The sequence below is a fragment of the Trichosurus vulpecula genome, chromosome 3 (assembly GCF_011100635.1).
Source record: "Trichosurus vulpecula isolate mTriVul1 chromosome 3, mTriVul1.pri, whole genome shotgun sequence".
NCBI classification, from domain to species: domain Eukaryota; kingdom Metazoa; phylum Chordata; class Mammalia; order Diprotodontia; family Phalangeridae; genus Trichosurus; species Trichosurus vulpecula.
The window spans coordinates 336,658,639-336,672,622 of NC_050575.1; the positions used below are offsets into that span (position 1 = coordinate 336,658,639).

Here is a 13,984-nt window from a genome sequence, read left to right on the forward strand (position 1 = left end):
TGATGAAACTTAAGGAACCCAAGACCTTAACTAGAACTTTTCTTATACTAAGCACTGTTTTGATGGGAGATGAATTGAGTGTATACAAATAACCTTCCTATATGTAATTGTGTGTGTGTGTGTGTATGTTTATATATACACACACACATGTGTGTGTATATAGTATATATGTATATTGTATAATATATGTATATTATACATATAATTCCTATATGTAAATGTATATTATATAATATACATATAATATAACCACTACTTTCCACTCAGCAATTTTCCATCGACCCATTAGCTATTTTCTTTCCATAATATATTCGTGTGTGTGTGTGTGTGTGTGTGTCCATCCACAGGAGAACAGGTTAAAGGCCTTTTCTCCTCAGTGTTCTCCTGACCAGAAATGACTGAGGTTGTTGGACTGCCAAATAATAAAGTCATTCTTGTGTTTGGGATGGTTTATTTTATTGTATGGTGGAATTATTGATTGTACAGTTATTTGTTTGGAAAATAATCTCCTTTATTTCTATTTGTTCTTCAGAGAGTGGTTAATGAACAAGCACTTACTATGTGCCAGGCACAAAGACAACAATGAAATGCCCCTGCCAGGAAGGGACTTATTAAATTCTATAGGAGGAACCCATATACATGCAGATGCTTAAGTAAATATAAACTATTTACAAAGTAAATACAAGGAAATTTTTGGTAAAGGAAACACTGACTGCAGGGAGAATCCAGAGAGGCCTCAGGTGGAAAGCTCACTTGAGCTGCGCTTTGAAGTGCAACTTATGGAAGGACAGATAGACAAGAAATGCAATGATGCATGTGAAGATAATCAAGAGAGCCAGTTTCGTTGGGTCAGAGTGTATGAAGGGGAGTAATATAGGATAATCCTTGGAAGGTAGGCTGGAGTCAGATTAGAAGAGACCTTTAAATGGCAAAAAGAGGAGGTGATAGATAACCAATGGAGTTTATCAAACAGGGCACTGATATGGTCAGACTCATGCTTTGGGAATATCACAGGACAGGGAAGGGGCCCTAGGACCAGAGTCAGTCTGGGGCTCTGGGTTCCCTCTCACAGGGTTGGGATGGAAGGTGAAAGTATAGTCAGAAGGTGGATGAATTGGAGAGAGCAAAGCTTTGAGAGTCAGGGAGACCAATTAAGAGGCTATTGCAATAGTCTAGGTGAGAGGTGATGAAAACTCTAGCTAGGGTGGTGGCTGTGTGAGTGTAGAATAGGGGATGAATGTGAGAGATATTGTGGAGGTAGAAATGATAAAATTTGGCATCTTATTAGATTTGTGGGGTGTGAGGGAGTGTAAGGAGTTGAAGATCACTCTGAAGTTGCAAATCTAGATAGTAAAGGCTGGAAGTTCCCTTCAAAGAAATAAGGAAGTTTGGATATTGGTCACATGATTATCTTTCCAGCATTAATATTTTTGGATATAAAGGAGCTACCAAGGCACTTTATTACTGTTGGATTAACTTAAAGAATGCTTCCAGAATGTATCCCTGACTGTATTTTGCGTCAGTAACTGTGCTAATTTCTTTCCATGTAGGATTCACTCAGTTGATGATGACATTCTCAACTTTAGCCTGGAGTTCACTAATTGGAAGCGTCTTCCCCTTGCTATTGAGAAGATCCTCTCTGCTCATGCAGAAAACTCTTCCTGGGTCCCACTGCATCATTTTGGTAAGCCATTTGATTTTTATATTCCCTTTGTCCTGCCTTGCCCTCTGGGCCATGATTTTAAGTTGGAAACATCTCTGTAAGCTATTGTGGCATGAAGACTGGAAAACCAAAAATAAATCAGATGCAAATTAATTTTTTTCACCTGAGAAAAAGCATAGTTTAATTGCCTTAAGCTAAAATCAGAGCTAGCTTCCCAGGTTAAAATAACTAATCTTTGCAGGAAAGTGGGTGTTCAGAACTGATACTTCTATTTAGTGATATCCTCATTTTTGTAGTTTACTCTAATTAAAATATATCCTTAAAAATATCTGGTTAGTAAATGAATTCAAGTGGTGATCTGATGAAATGCAGTTAACTCTAACGTCCTAACTTGAGAGTGAAGACAGTTTTATTCAAATGATATTATTTATATAAAGTGCTTTGTAATCATAAAGTGTTAACTTAATGAGTTACTATCAATCAGCAAGCATTTATTAACTACCTTCTATATGCTAGGCACCTAAGATATAGTGACAGAAGTGAACTAGTTCCCACCCTTGAGGACTTTTGTGTCCTAATAGGCTAGACCACATATACATAAGATATGTGCAAAATAGATACAGGGTAACTTTATTGGGGAGACAATTTTTCTTGAGTGGATTTTTGAATAAAACCAGGAATTCCAGCAGTCAGAGGTTATGAGCGAAAGCATTCCATGTAAGGAGGATAGCCAGTGAAAGGGCATAGAGATAGAAAGTAGAGGGGAGTAATATATAAGACTGGAAAGGTAGAAAGGGGCCAGATTATCAAAAAGCTTTAAGTGGCAAACCTAACAGTTCATACTGTCCCCAAAAGTCTTAGTGAAGTTTTAAATTATTAAGACTTAAAACTATACTAAATTTTGAGGGAGACACTGTATAGATAGGCTAAACTATTAAAATTTAAAAGTGCACTAAGACTTTTAGGACACCCTGTATTTGGTGCTAGAAGTAGTAGGAAACAACTGTAAGTAGTGGGCATCGTATGCCATGCAATTGGCAAAAATGACAAAAAATATCAATGGTCATTGTTGGAGGGGTTGTGGAAAGATAAGCACACTAATCCATTGTTGGTAGAGCTGAGAAATGGTGCTGGTATTTTGGAAAGCAGTTTGGAATTATGAAAACAAAGTGACCATTTGAACAACTCTACTTAGTGGGCATATATATAGCCTAAGGAAGCCATTGATAGGAAAAAAGGCCTCATATTTTCCAAAATATAGCATCACTTTTTGTGAGAGCTAAGAATTGGAAAGAAAATAGATGCCCATCAATTGGGGAATGGCTAAAAAAACCTGTGCTACATGAATGTAATGGGACATCAATATGCTTTAAGAAATGATGTGTGTGATGAATACAGAGAAGCATGGAAAGATCTATATGAACCGGTGCAGAGTAAAGTAAGCAGAGCCAAGAAAACAGTATACATAGTAACTACAACAGTGTAAATGGGAAGTACAATGACACCGCATTCCCGTTCCCCCCCCCACAAAAAAAAAATCAAAAGTATATGTAACAAAGTTATAAATATCAAACAGGATTTGGAATAAAGAGATAAGAGAAAATACCCTCAACTCATCCCTTTGTGCAGATGGGAGGTCCACAGGTGTTACACATTGCATATATTTTCTGATTTTTCTAATGTGTTGATCAGCAGTGCTGGGGTTTTTTTTCTCTCCAAAAATGCTATTTGTAACATAGGGATGGTTCTCTAAGAATCATCTCTAAGAAGGGGAGGGGAAAGGATACACGGGATACTATGGTGATATAAGAAAACAAAAATATCAATAAAGTATATGTGTGACCATGTCACACTCCTGCTCAAAAATAATAAAGAGTAGGGGTTATATAGTCGATGATTTGTATAAAATTATTACACTGCATCATGTCTGTTTTGACTCGCTAGTGCAATAGGATGTCATAGGTATTTCCTATGGAGGCAGGCTGGAACTAATTTAGATTATGTGAGCTACTTGGTACCTCAAAAAAAATAATTAGCAGGCCTCATTTTGCTCTCAATTTGACCCATTTGATGAAGTTAGTCAAAGAAATTAAGAAGGCTCAATAGAGGAAATCTTAGTGTAAGAAAAGCACATCTGAGGGGTGGAGCCAAGATGGCGGCTGGAAAGCAGGGACTAGCATGAACTCCCCACCAAGTCCCTCCAAAAACCTATAAAAAATGGCTCTGAACCAATTCTAGAACTGCAGAACCCACAAAACAGCAGAGGGAAGCAGGGCTCCAGCCCAGGACAGCCTGGATGGTCTCTGGGTGAGGTCTATCCCACATGGAGCTGGGAGCTGGGAGCGGAGCAGAGCAGAGCCCACCATGAGCGGCTTGGACCAACCAGACCAGGAGGCAGGCGGAGCGGGCCCTGGCGCCCTGAATGAGTGAGCTGCGGCAGTTACCAGACTTCTCAACCCAGAAACAACAAAGACAGCGGAGAAGGTTAGTGGGAAAAGCTGTGGGAGTGGAAGGAGTTCGAGGTTCAGCCACCGCCCCCAGGGTAGCGGAGATGGGGCAGCTACAGCTGCTGTTGCTTCCAGCCCCAGGCCCACCTGCTGGGAGGAATTAAGTGGCGGATCAGAGCAGGAGTGTACAGCCTGCTGAAGATCTAAGCCCAGTCTGGGTTGGGGGTTCTTGGGGAAGGAGGAGTGCTGCTGTGGCAGAGCTGGCGCATCCCCCCCAAACGTGGAACATAGTACTCTTTAGTCTACAAGCAGTCGTACCCCACTGAAAAACTCAAGGGTCCAGTTAGTTGGTTGGGAATATGGCCAGGCAGCGAAAACACACCCACATTCAGTCTCAGACTTTAGATTCTTTCTTTGGTGACAGAGAAGACCAAAACATACAGCCTAAAGAAGTCAACAAAGTACAAGAGCCTACACCAAAAGCCTCCAAGAAAAACATGAACTGGTCCCAGGCCATGGAAGAGCTCAAAAAGGATTTGGAAAAGCAAATTAGAGAAGTAGAGGAAAAATTGGGAAGAGAAATGAGAAGGATGCGAGAAAACCATGAAAAACAAGTCAATGACTTGCTAAAGGAGACCCAAAAAAATACTGAAAAATACACTGAAGAAAACAACACCTTAAAAAATAGACTAACTCAAATGGCAAAAGAGCTCCAAAAAGCCAATGAGGAGAAGAATGCCTTGAAAGGCAGAATTAGCCAAATGGAAAAGGAAGTCCAACGGAACACTGAAGAAAATACTACCTTAAAAATTAGATTGGAGCAAGTGGAAGCTAGTGACTTGATGAGAAATCAGGATATTATAAAACAGAACCAAAGGAATGAAAAAATGGAAGACAATGTCAAATATCTCATTGGAAAAACCACTGACCTGGAAAATAGATCCAGGAGAGAGAATTTAAAAATTATTGGACTACCTGAAAGCCATGATGAAAAAAAGAGCCTAGATATCATCTTTCAAGAAATTATCAAGGAGAACTGCCCTGATATTCTAGAGCCACAGGGCAAAATAGAAATTGAAAGAATCCACCGATCGCCTCCTCAAATAGATCCCAAAAAGAAATCTCCTAGGAATATTATCGCCAAATTCCAGAGCTCCCAGATCAAGGAGAAAATACTGCAAGCAGCCAGTAAGAAACAATTTGAGTATTGTGGAAACACAATCAGAATAATCCAAGATCTGGCAGCTTCTACATTAAGAGATTGAAGGTCTTGGAATACGATATTCTGGAGGTCAATGGAGCTAGGATTAAAACCAAGAATCCCCTACCCAGCAAAACTGAGTATCGTGCTTCAAGGCAAAATGTGGATTTTCAATCAAATAGAGGACTTTCAAGCTTTCTCAGTGAAAAGACCAGAACTGAATAGAAAATTTGACTTTCAAACACAAGAATCAAGAGAAGCATGAAAAGGTAAACAAGAAATAGAAATCATAAGGAACTTACTAAAGTTGAACTGTTTTGTTTACATTCCTACATAGAAAGATGATGCTTATGATTCATGATACCTCAATATCGTAGTAGCTGAAGGGAATATGCATATATATATGTTTATGTATACATATATATATATATATATAAGTGAATGTGCATGTATGTATATATGTATGTGTATGTGTATATACATACATATATATATATAATATATATATATATATATATATATAGAGAGAGAGAGAGAGAGAGAGAGAGAGAGAGAGAGAGAGAGGACACAGGGTGAGTTGAAGATGAAGGGAAGATATCTAGAAGAAATAAAATCAAATTAAGGGATGAGAGAGGAATATATTGAGAGAGGGAAATAGGGAGAGATAGAATGGGATGGATTATCTCACATAAAGGTGGCAAGAGGAAGCAGTTCTGTGGGAGGAGGGGAGAGGGCAGGTGAGGGGGGAATGAGTGAATCTTGCTCTCATCCAATTTGGCCTGAGGAGGGAATACCGTACATACTCAATTGGGTATCTTACCCCACAGGAAAGAAGAGGGAAGAAGATAAAAAAAGGGGGGGGGATGGGGGTGGAGGTAATCAAAAGAAACACTTTGGAAAGGGGACAGGGTCAAGGGAGAAAATTCAATAAAGGGGGATGGGTTGGGAAGGAGCAAAATATAGTTAGTCTTTCACAACATGAGTATTGTGGAAGGGTTATACATAATGATACACATTTGGCCTATGTTAAATTGCTTGACTTCTTAGGGAGGGTGGGTGGGAAGGGAAGAAGGGAGAGAATTTGGAACTCAAAGTTTTAAAAACAGATGTTCAAAAACAAAAAAGAAAAAGTTTTTGCATGCAACTAGAAAATAAGATACACAGGCAATGGGACATAGAAATTTATCTTGCCTGGGGCAGCTAGGTGGCCCAGTCAGTAGAGCACCAGCGCTGGAGCCAGGAGGATCTGAGTTCAAATCCGGCCCCAGACACTTGATACATGTACTTGCTGTGTGACCTTGGGCAAGTCACTTAAGCCCAATTGTCCTGGCCCCCCCCCCCCCAAAAAGAAATTTATCTTGCCCTACAAGAAAGGAAGGGAAAAGGGGATGGGAGGAGAGTGGGGTGACAGAAGGGAGGGCTGAGTGGGGAACAGGGCAACCAGAATATACGTCTTCTTGGAGTGGGAGGGAGGGTAGAAATGGGGAGAAAATTTGTAATTCAAACTCTTGTGAAAATCAATGCTGAAAACTAAATATGTTAAATAAATAAATTTTAAAAAAAGACAAAAAAAAGCACATCTGAGCTAGCAATAGTGTCTCAAAAACTCTTGAATCTATTCATTTTAAGTAAACTATGCAGTTTAAGTAAGGGGCACAATAGATGTTGTGTCCCTTTAATTTTTGTAGCTGTTTCTTTCTTTCTTTTTTTTGTGTGTGACATACTTTGTCCTTACATTACAGCCATTTCCCATCTCCACCTCCTGATTGAAACTGCTTTTGTAGTAAAGAAAAACAATTAAGCAAAATTATCAAATATAGAGACTCACATTTTTTAAAGATGTGTACAACATCCTGTCCTGGTAGTTCTTCTCCTCTTCCTTTCTGTCAAGAGGAAGGAGGTATATGTTTCCTTGTGCCTTTGTGGGAATTCCACTGCTTTTTCCATTACTCAGAATTTTTCTTTTTTCTTTTTTTAGTAATCTTTTTCATTTATATTGAGAGACAGTATAGTATAGTGGAGAGAGCCTGGCATTAGCTCTGTCCCCTGATAAGGGCCTCATCTTCTCTGTCCCTTAGTTTCCTCCTTTTAAAATTGGAAAAAATAATATTTCTAATTCTTCTCTCAGAGAGCTGTAAAGAGAATTAGTTTTTTGTTGTTTTTTTAAAAGTAAAACTTAAGTTTCAGTATAAAGATAATTATTACTATCAGGTTGAATGGAGCTATTAGATGTCCAGTGAAGAAAGATAATAATCTGAGATCCCTGTTAGTTTTCAAGTATAGCGGTTTTTTTCCATAATATTGTGGTTCTGACTTGCATGTAATTCTTAACATTGAATGTTTCGTCTGATGATATCAATTATGTACCCACCCCTGTAAAGAACAAAAATCTATTTAGTACAGATAGATGAGGGACAGTGGTTTTGGTAACAAAGGGTCAAAAGAAAGGACATACGCCAAATGGGAAAATTAGTGCAATGTTATCAATTAGGAAAGAAATGGGAAGGTTTACTCTGAAGACCTTAACATATGGCAAGCCTTTCCTGATGAAGGCAAAAAATGGTGCATGAGTGCATTAACTCTGAAGTGGAATAAATCCATTAATACTTTCTTGTTTAATTAGGCGCTTGCTAGAGCTCATGTAGAGTACTAATCATCCTATTGTAAGAAGATTTTTGTTTTGGCTAAGGATTCAAAAGAATTTATCTCAGGCATTTATCTTGATAATATTTTTCTTTTGCTATCTTTGAATTTACTAAAGATTTAACAGGATAGTGTTCCTCAAATTCCAGTTTTTTCTGAATTATCCTCAAATTCAGGGGTATTAATAAGAAAACTATTGTCTTGTTATTAATCTAGCTCTGTAAATTGATTGCTGGAATACATAAGAAATTGTGAATAAAGTGTTTACTTCAGTAGAAATAGTTCCTTCCCCCCAGATGGTGTCAGTGCTACAGGTACAAACAATACTAGTAGGCTACCCATACACTCTAGGTCACTTAGTCTTCTCAGAAGTAAAGCCTTGCCCATCTGGAAACATTTGAGGGAACACATAATCACCTTATTTTTAATGAGTGGTATCAATGGATAGTTGGGTACTATAGATAACCAAAAAGAAATACTGTCTCACTCTGTACCTCTCTCTCACAGGTCCTAAGAATCTCTAGATCTTTCTAGAAACATAGTGTTTTCTCCACCCACTCCCCTCCAATAAGAGACTTGTTCCTTACTCCAAAAAAACAAACTATAGAAGATGCACCTAAATCCTAGGGACACTTCAACTTAATCTTGAATTAGTAGATCAGAAAGTGACTTGAAAGTGTCAGATGATTTTGGACTTAGTTTTATAGGAAACTTAATTTTATAGGTTGTCTCAACCTAAGAAATCAAATCTCTATTTAATAGCTTCCACTCTTAGTGGATTTTAGGTTGCCTTGAAAATATATTTTGCCTTTGTTTCTGCTGAGATATTTGTATTTTAATATAAGGGAAAGCTTGACCCTACCTCAGCCAGTTATAAAGATTTAGCATCCATTGCATTATTTAAACTAGTGACTATACATCTGGAAATACTACTTAACACTAAAACTTTCATAGACATTTTGCGCACACACAATTACGATACATGTGGATTTAAAACTCCCTTAGTACTCAACAGCAAGTTAAGCAAAAATGGCACCGAAGGGCTGGCGGTAATAATCCGCAGATTAAAGACTCCCTCAGTCCAAATGAACATATTTCTGAGCAATTATGGTTCATCAGGTCAGTGATCTGTTAAGGCCTCAGTGGAACCAAAATGGTGCTATTAAAATAGAAATCAATTCTTAAAGTGACTTTGTCCTTTCCATTCCAAATGCCCAAGTCTTTTAAGACCTAAGGTGATTAACTGATTTCAATGTTAAGAAGATATCAAAGAATTAAGATATCACAGCCTCTGGAGAACAGTGCAGTTGAAAGAACATCACTCTAGCCAAGTCTAATACCATGGCACAAATGCAAATCGTGTGAGCCTGAGCTCTCCCATCTGACAAAAGGGTGATGTTTGCAGCTGTTATTTAATTTACAGTAATATTTAAGATTAAAATGGGGTAATTGACTTGAAAGCAATGGAAATAAATGTGCTGTGTCGATTCTACATTAGTAGTTGTTGGAATATGGTTCATGAAGCTTAAGAAGCTATGTATCTTTGTCTTAGATCCAGCTTTCATATACAAATTCAAGTGCAGTTTTTTTTTAATCATTTAACTTTTCTTGTTTTGGATTCTAAAATGTATAGCTCGAAGTGACTGGCAATGTTAAACTCTTCCTTTTCTTGCTCTGTTAATCTTTGCTGTATTTTATAGGGATTTATTTAAAACTTAATGGACTAACAGAAAATGTGTGTTCTTGATTCACATGAAAGTGTGATTTTTTGAAAATTTTTATTAGTTCTTATGAATGTTAACCTTGGTGAACACTTTTTTTGTCTTTGTCTTGGGAATTAAGTTGCTGCCATTAAAAAAATGATTCCTATAGAAGTCATTGAGGACTCTTTTTTTGATTGAAGTTGTCTTTAAAATATGTATATGTAATATATATATAATATACATACACACACACATATATATGTGTGTGTGTGTGTGTGTGTGTGTGTGTGTGTGTGTGTTTATAGACAGTTTTATACTGTTGTGCTTAAATTTAAGAGGATATTTTTGGCAAGTGCTTCATTTTAGGTGCTTGATTTGGTAGACTTGGGAGCTCTCTGCTACGAACAACAACGAGGCATTTTTTTGTTGTTTGCTTTGTCCATTGCTAGACCTAGTAGAATCATTTCCTTAATCCACATTGGTATTGCTAACTTTAGAATTTGAGGCCTTAATTTGTATAGTGGGTACTATTGCATCCTTTTACTTGAATTTTTTTTAACATCTTGATTTTGTTTATTTCTGCAGTCTCTATTCCTTCCCTGACTCACCTCTGCCGCTTGGAAATTCGGTCCATTCTAAAACCAGAACGCCTGCGATCTGATAATTTTATCCGTCAATTACCACTTCCCGCTAGCCTACATCATTATCTGCTCTATGGAGAAGTCTTGAGAATGAATGAAATTCCAGAACTGATACTTACTCAGAATGGAGAGACCATTGAAACTAGTTAATGGCCTATTTATTACTTTGAAGATCAAGAGGAGAGTTGTGAAGTTGCTTCTGGTGATTGGACATTAAAACCAGCTCATGCCTGAGGCTTTTCCTTAGGAAACCATCTATTGTGAAGCACTGTTGTTGCTGCATTGCTGGTTTATGCTCTAAACCTTAGTCATGTTATTTGCTATGATATTCATTTTGTTGAACCATTTCCTCCCTCTTCATTGAAATTTTCAACTGCTTCATCCTTTTAGTGAATTTTGAACCTGGTCTGTGTGACTGCTTCTTAACACTATGTTTTCATCAACTGTTCTGTATTTATCTGGAACTGGAAACATTTAGTGGAATGTATGTAGCCTCAGTGGAGCTATTCACAGAGGATGTTGAGCGTTTTGTATAGATTGTCTATAATGTTGATAAAGGAACAGTCCTTGTTCTTGCTGTATCCTTTTTTCATTTCTTAACCTATATGACTTTTGTGAACAATTGATTTTTCATATGTAACCTCAGGGAAGTATTCTTTTAAAAATTATGGAAATATGTTCATTCTCCCAGTTTCTTTCTTCTTTTTATCCTCTCTTTGTCAAAGATTCAATTTTTAAGTTTACAAGAGCAGAGACAGATCTGGATGCAAGCACATACTCAGTTGAAAAGTCAGGTCTGTATTGATACAAGCCTTTAATTTGATTCTGAATAGTAAGCAAAATACTGAAGGAGTAATTTTCTCCCATCTTTGAATAAGTGGTATCTCTCCCGGGGTTTCTCACTTCAGTATTCAGGTTAGGCCTTATGACCTTTAAAGTCCCTTCTAATTCTGACATTCTGTGATTTATGATTTAGAATTCTGGCCCCATATCAAAGGTTTTAGTTTTGGACCTTTGTAACTGAGTGGCACTTCCTTTAACATTTAGTTACATAAATAAGATTATCAGATGACCAAAAATGAATACACACACACACACACACACACACCCCTGTGCATGCACATACACACATATACCTATGATACATATAAAAATCATTCTAAGTTAATGAGTCACAGAAAAAATTGTTTCCTGGATGTACTGGGTAAGAAGTTGATCAGTAGTCACTGGTCACTAAATAGTGATTCTCTGTGACTGGTTGACCTGTGGTCAGTCAGTATTGGATATCTGTACTTTGACAGATGGACTTTGACTCCAGACTCTACAGCAAAGAGGTTGTGAATGTTCTTTGGTGAGTTCTGTTCTTATCTACCAGGAATAAGCTAAGTCCTTTGTCATTGTGCTGAGATGAAATGGCTTACAGCATAGCAGATAGGTATAAGTCAGCAACGTCCATCTATGCTAGAGCTTGACTTTTGTTCAGCCGAGGTAATGCGGAGGCAAGAGCAAATAATGGTGATATGCTCTTTTTTTATGGCCCAAAGAAATAGCCAAAACTTTGCACTTAAATGAATTGCTGTCACAGTTGCAAGTATTTTCTTACTTTTGCCATTGCTATTGGTGAGGAGGGAAGTTGGAACTACTAGAGATACTTGATCATTTGGGTTCATTTATAGACATGTAACAAAATCTGATTTGTGGTGAGGAAAGTGAAAATGATGGCAAAGAATTGAATTTAAAAAAATGATTCCTAAATCTGGGCCATACCAAGTCTTCACTGTGTCATAGTAATATTCATTTTTCATATCATCTTTGCATATTCTCGAATAATATTTCTATTTTTATTAAATGATCAGGATAGAGACAAATATAGATAGATTTTTTGCTGTGGCTAAATCTGTCTGTGTTTTGTTCATATTATTCACATGACAATAAATCAATCTATGGTTAAACATTCAAGTTTGGCTCTTAATGATTGAATATCAGTATATTGGAAGCTCTTGCCTAAATAACTCAGGGTGGTTCTCTGGTGCTTCTGTCCATGTTGTATCACACTAGGGCTTCAGACTCAGCATTTTAGCTTCCATCCTGGGCTCTGTACTTCTGACAGGTGAGAATTCACTGTATCTATAGTGTCCAGACCCACCATGTTACATTCTGGCCACCTTCCTGCCATGCTGCCCTGCCCTTTGTCCTCTTTCTGCCTCTAGCTCTTGAGATCAATAATCAAGTCCATATTATAATTTCTGGGAAAGATATGTCAATCAGTTTCACTATGACTCCATTCACCAAACCTGTCCAAAATATCCCCTCCCTGGCCACCACTCCCCCATATCTGTTTTCTTCCTCTAGATTGTAAGGTCCTTGAGCCCAACAACTATCTTGCTTATTCTATTGGTATCCACATCATTTAGCACAGTGCTAACACTTTAACAAATTATCTTTTCATTCATTCACTCATCCACTTAACCTTTGAGACAGATAAATGACATAATATTTTACTCACTTGGATAAAAATAACCTTTTTTGTGCAAGTCTATATATTTTTTTATTGTCTCTAAAAACCCGTGTTAAACATGAAGTTGAACTAAACTTAGTTGGACTTAAATAATAGATGAGTGCATTCAGTCAGCCTTAAAAGAAACTATAGTCTTACATATTTGCTTCTTTATGGAAATCATGGTGAGTACAAAGAAAATTGGGAAGGGAGGCTGATTAGAAATTCAATATATTTTGACTTTCTAGTATTTCTTTTTAAGTATAATTTTATTTGAATCTACATTTGGGGAAAAATTCTGAGCAGACATCTAAGGGTTAGGGAAAATGGTAGAAGACAATGGCGGTGGCTAGTTAAGGCCAAAGTTATTTCTGTTGTCTACAAATAAGGGTTTTAGGCCTGATGATTTTTTAAAATTAATTTCAGAACTGCATCCATTATATTGCTTTTGTAAACTCTCATGAAGCCAATTTCAGCACAAGTGATTGGTTATAAAAATCTTTAATGGAGAAAGTCTTGGGCATTTCAAAGGAATATGCCTCCTTCCTAGTATCTGTCCCCTGAGTTTCTAGCACTGGACCATGGTTGCTACAGCTGCTTTTCTTCCCCCAAAATTAACATGAAGATACAAGTCAGTAAGTAAGAGGCTTGGCTGATGTCTCTATATGATCCAAGAATAAATTTCTCCTGCTAAGGTATACTGGAAAGGAAAGGACTGAAGGCAAGGCAAGGAATGCCACATTCTACTTAAGTGTGAGCTCTTGTTTGATTTCTTTGAGCTTACTGCCTCAATACTCAAATACTGTCTCAAGGGAAATGCATTATGAATAATTTGGTGAAATACAGATTAAATTTTAAGTATTAAGGGATATAAAAATATTTCCTATATGTTTAAAATTGATTTACTCTTCTTTCTTGAACAAGTTGGTTCTATTAGGTATAGTCTCCTTATTCTTTCATATTGCACCATTTTTTTGTGCTTTGAGGCTATATTGGTTTTAAGCTTATACAATAATTAGTTTACTCATATAACTGAACAACTGTTAAGCATGAAATAGTCCATCTTAGTCAATATGCCACGGTATAATACTTATTTCCTTTTCAAGTCTGAAAATCCAAGTGAGTTTTAGTAATACATATTTGTAATTTGCTATTGTCTTCTTGGAGCTGCAGAGAAATTCGCCGTTTC

General features: G+C 37.2%; 1 protein-coding gene across 6 annotated transcripts in view; it reads left to right on the top strand.

The window, feature by feature from the left end:
- Positions 1–12,257, top strand: part of ASB3 (ankyrin repeat and SOCS box containing 3) — a 138,038-nt gene extending 125,781 nt beyond the window's left edge. For all 6 annotated transcript variants that reach the window (XM_036750708.1, XM_036750705.1, XM_036750709.1 and 3 more), the window contains 2 exons: positions 1,551–1,684; positions 10,243–12,257. In XM_036750708.1, coding sequence (XP_036606603.1) covers positions 1,551–1,684; positions 10,243–10,448 — 340 coding nt within the window. In that variant the 3' untranslated portion in view covers positions 10,449–12,257. The remainder of the gene's footprint in view (positions 1–1,550; positions 1,685–10,242) is intronic.
- The last annotated feature ends 1,727 nt before the right edge of the window (positions 12,258–13,984 follow it).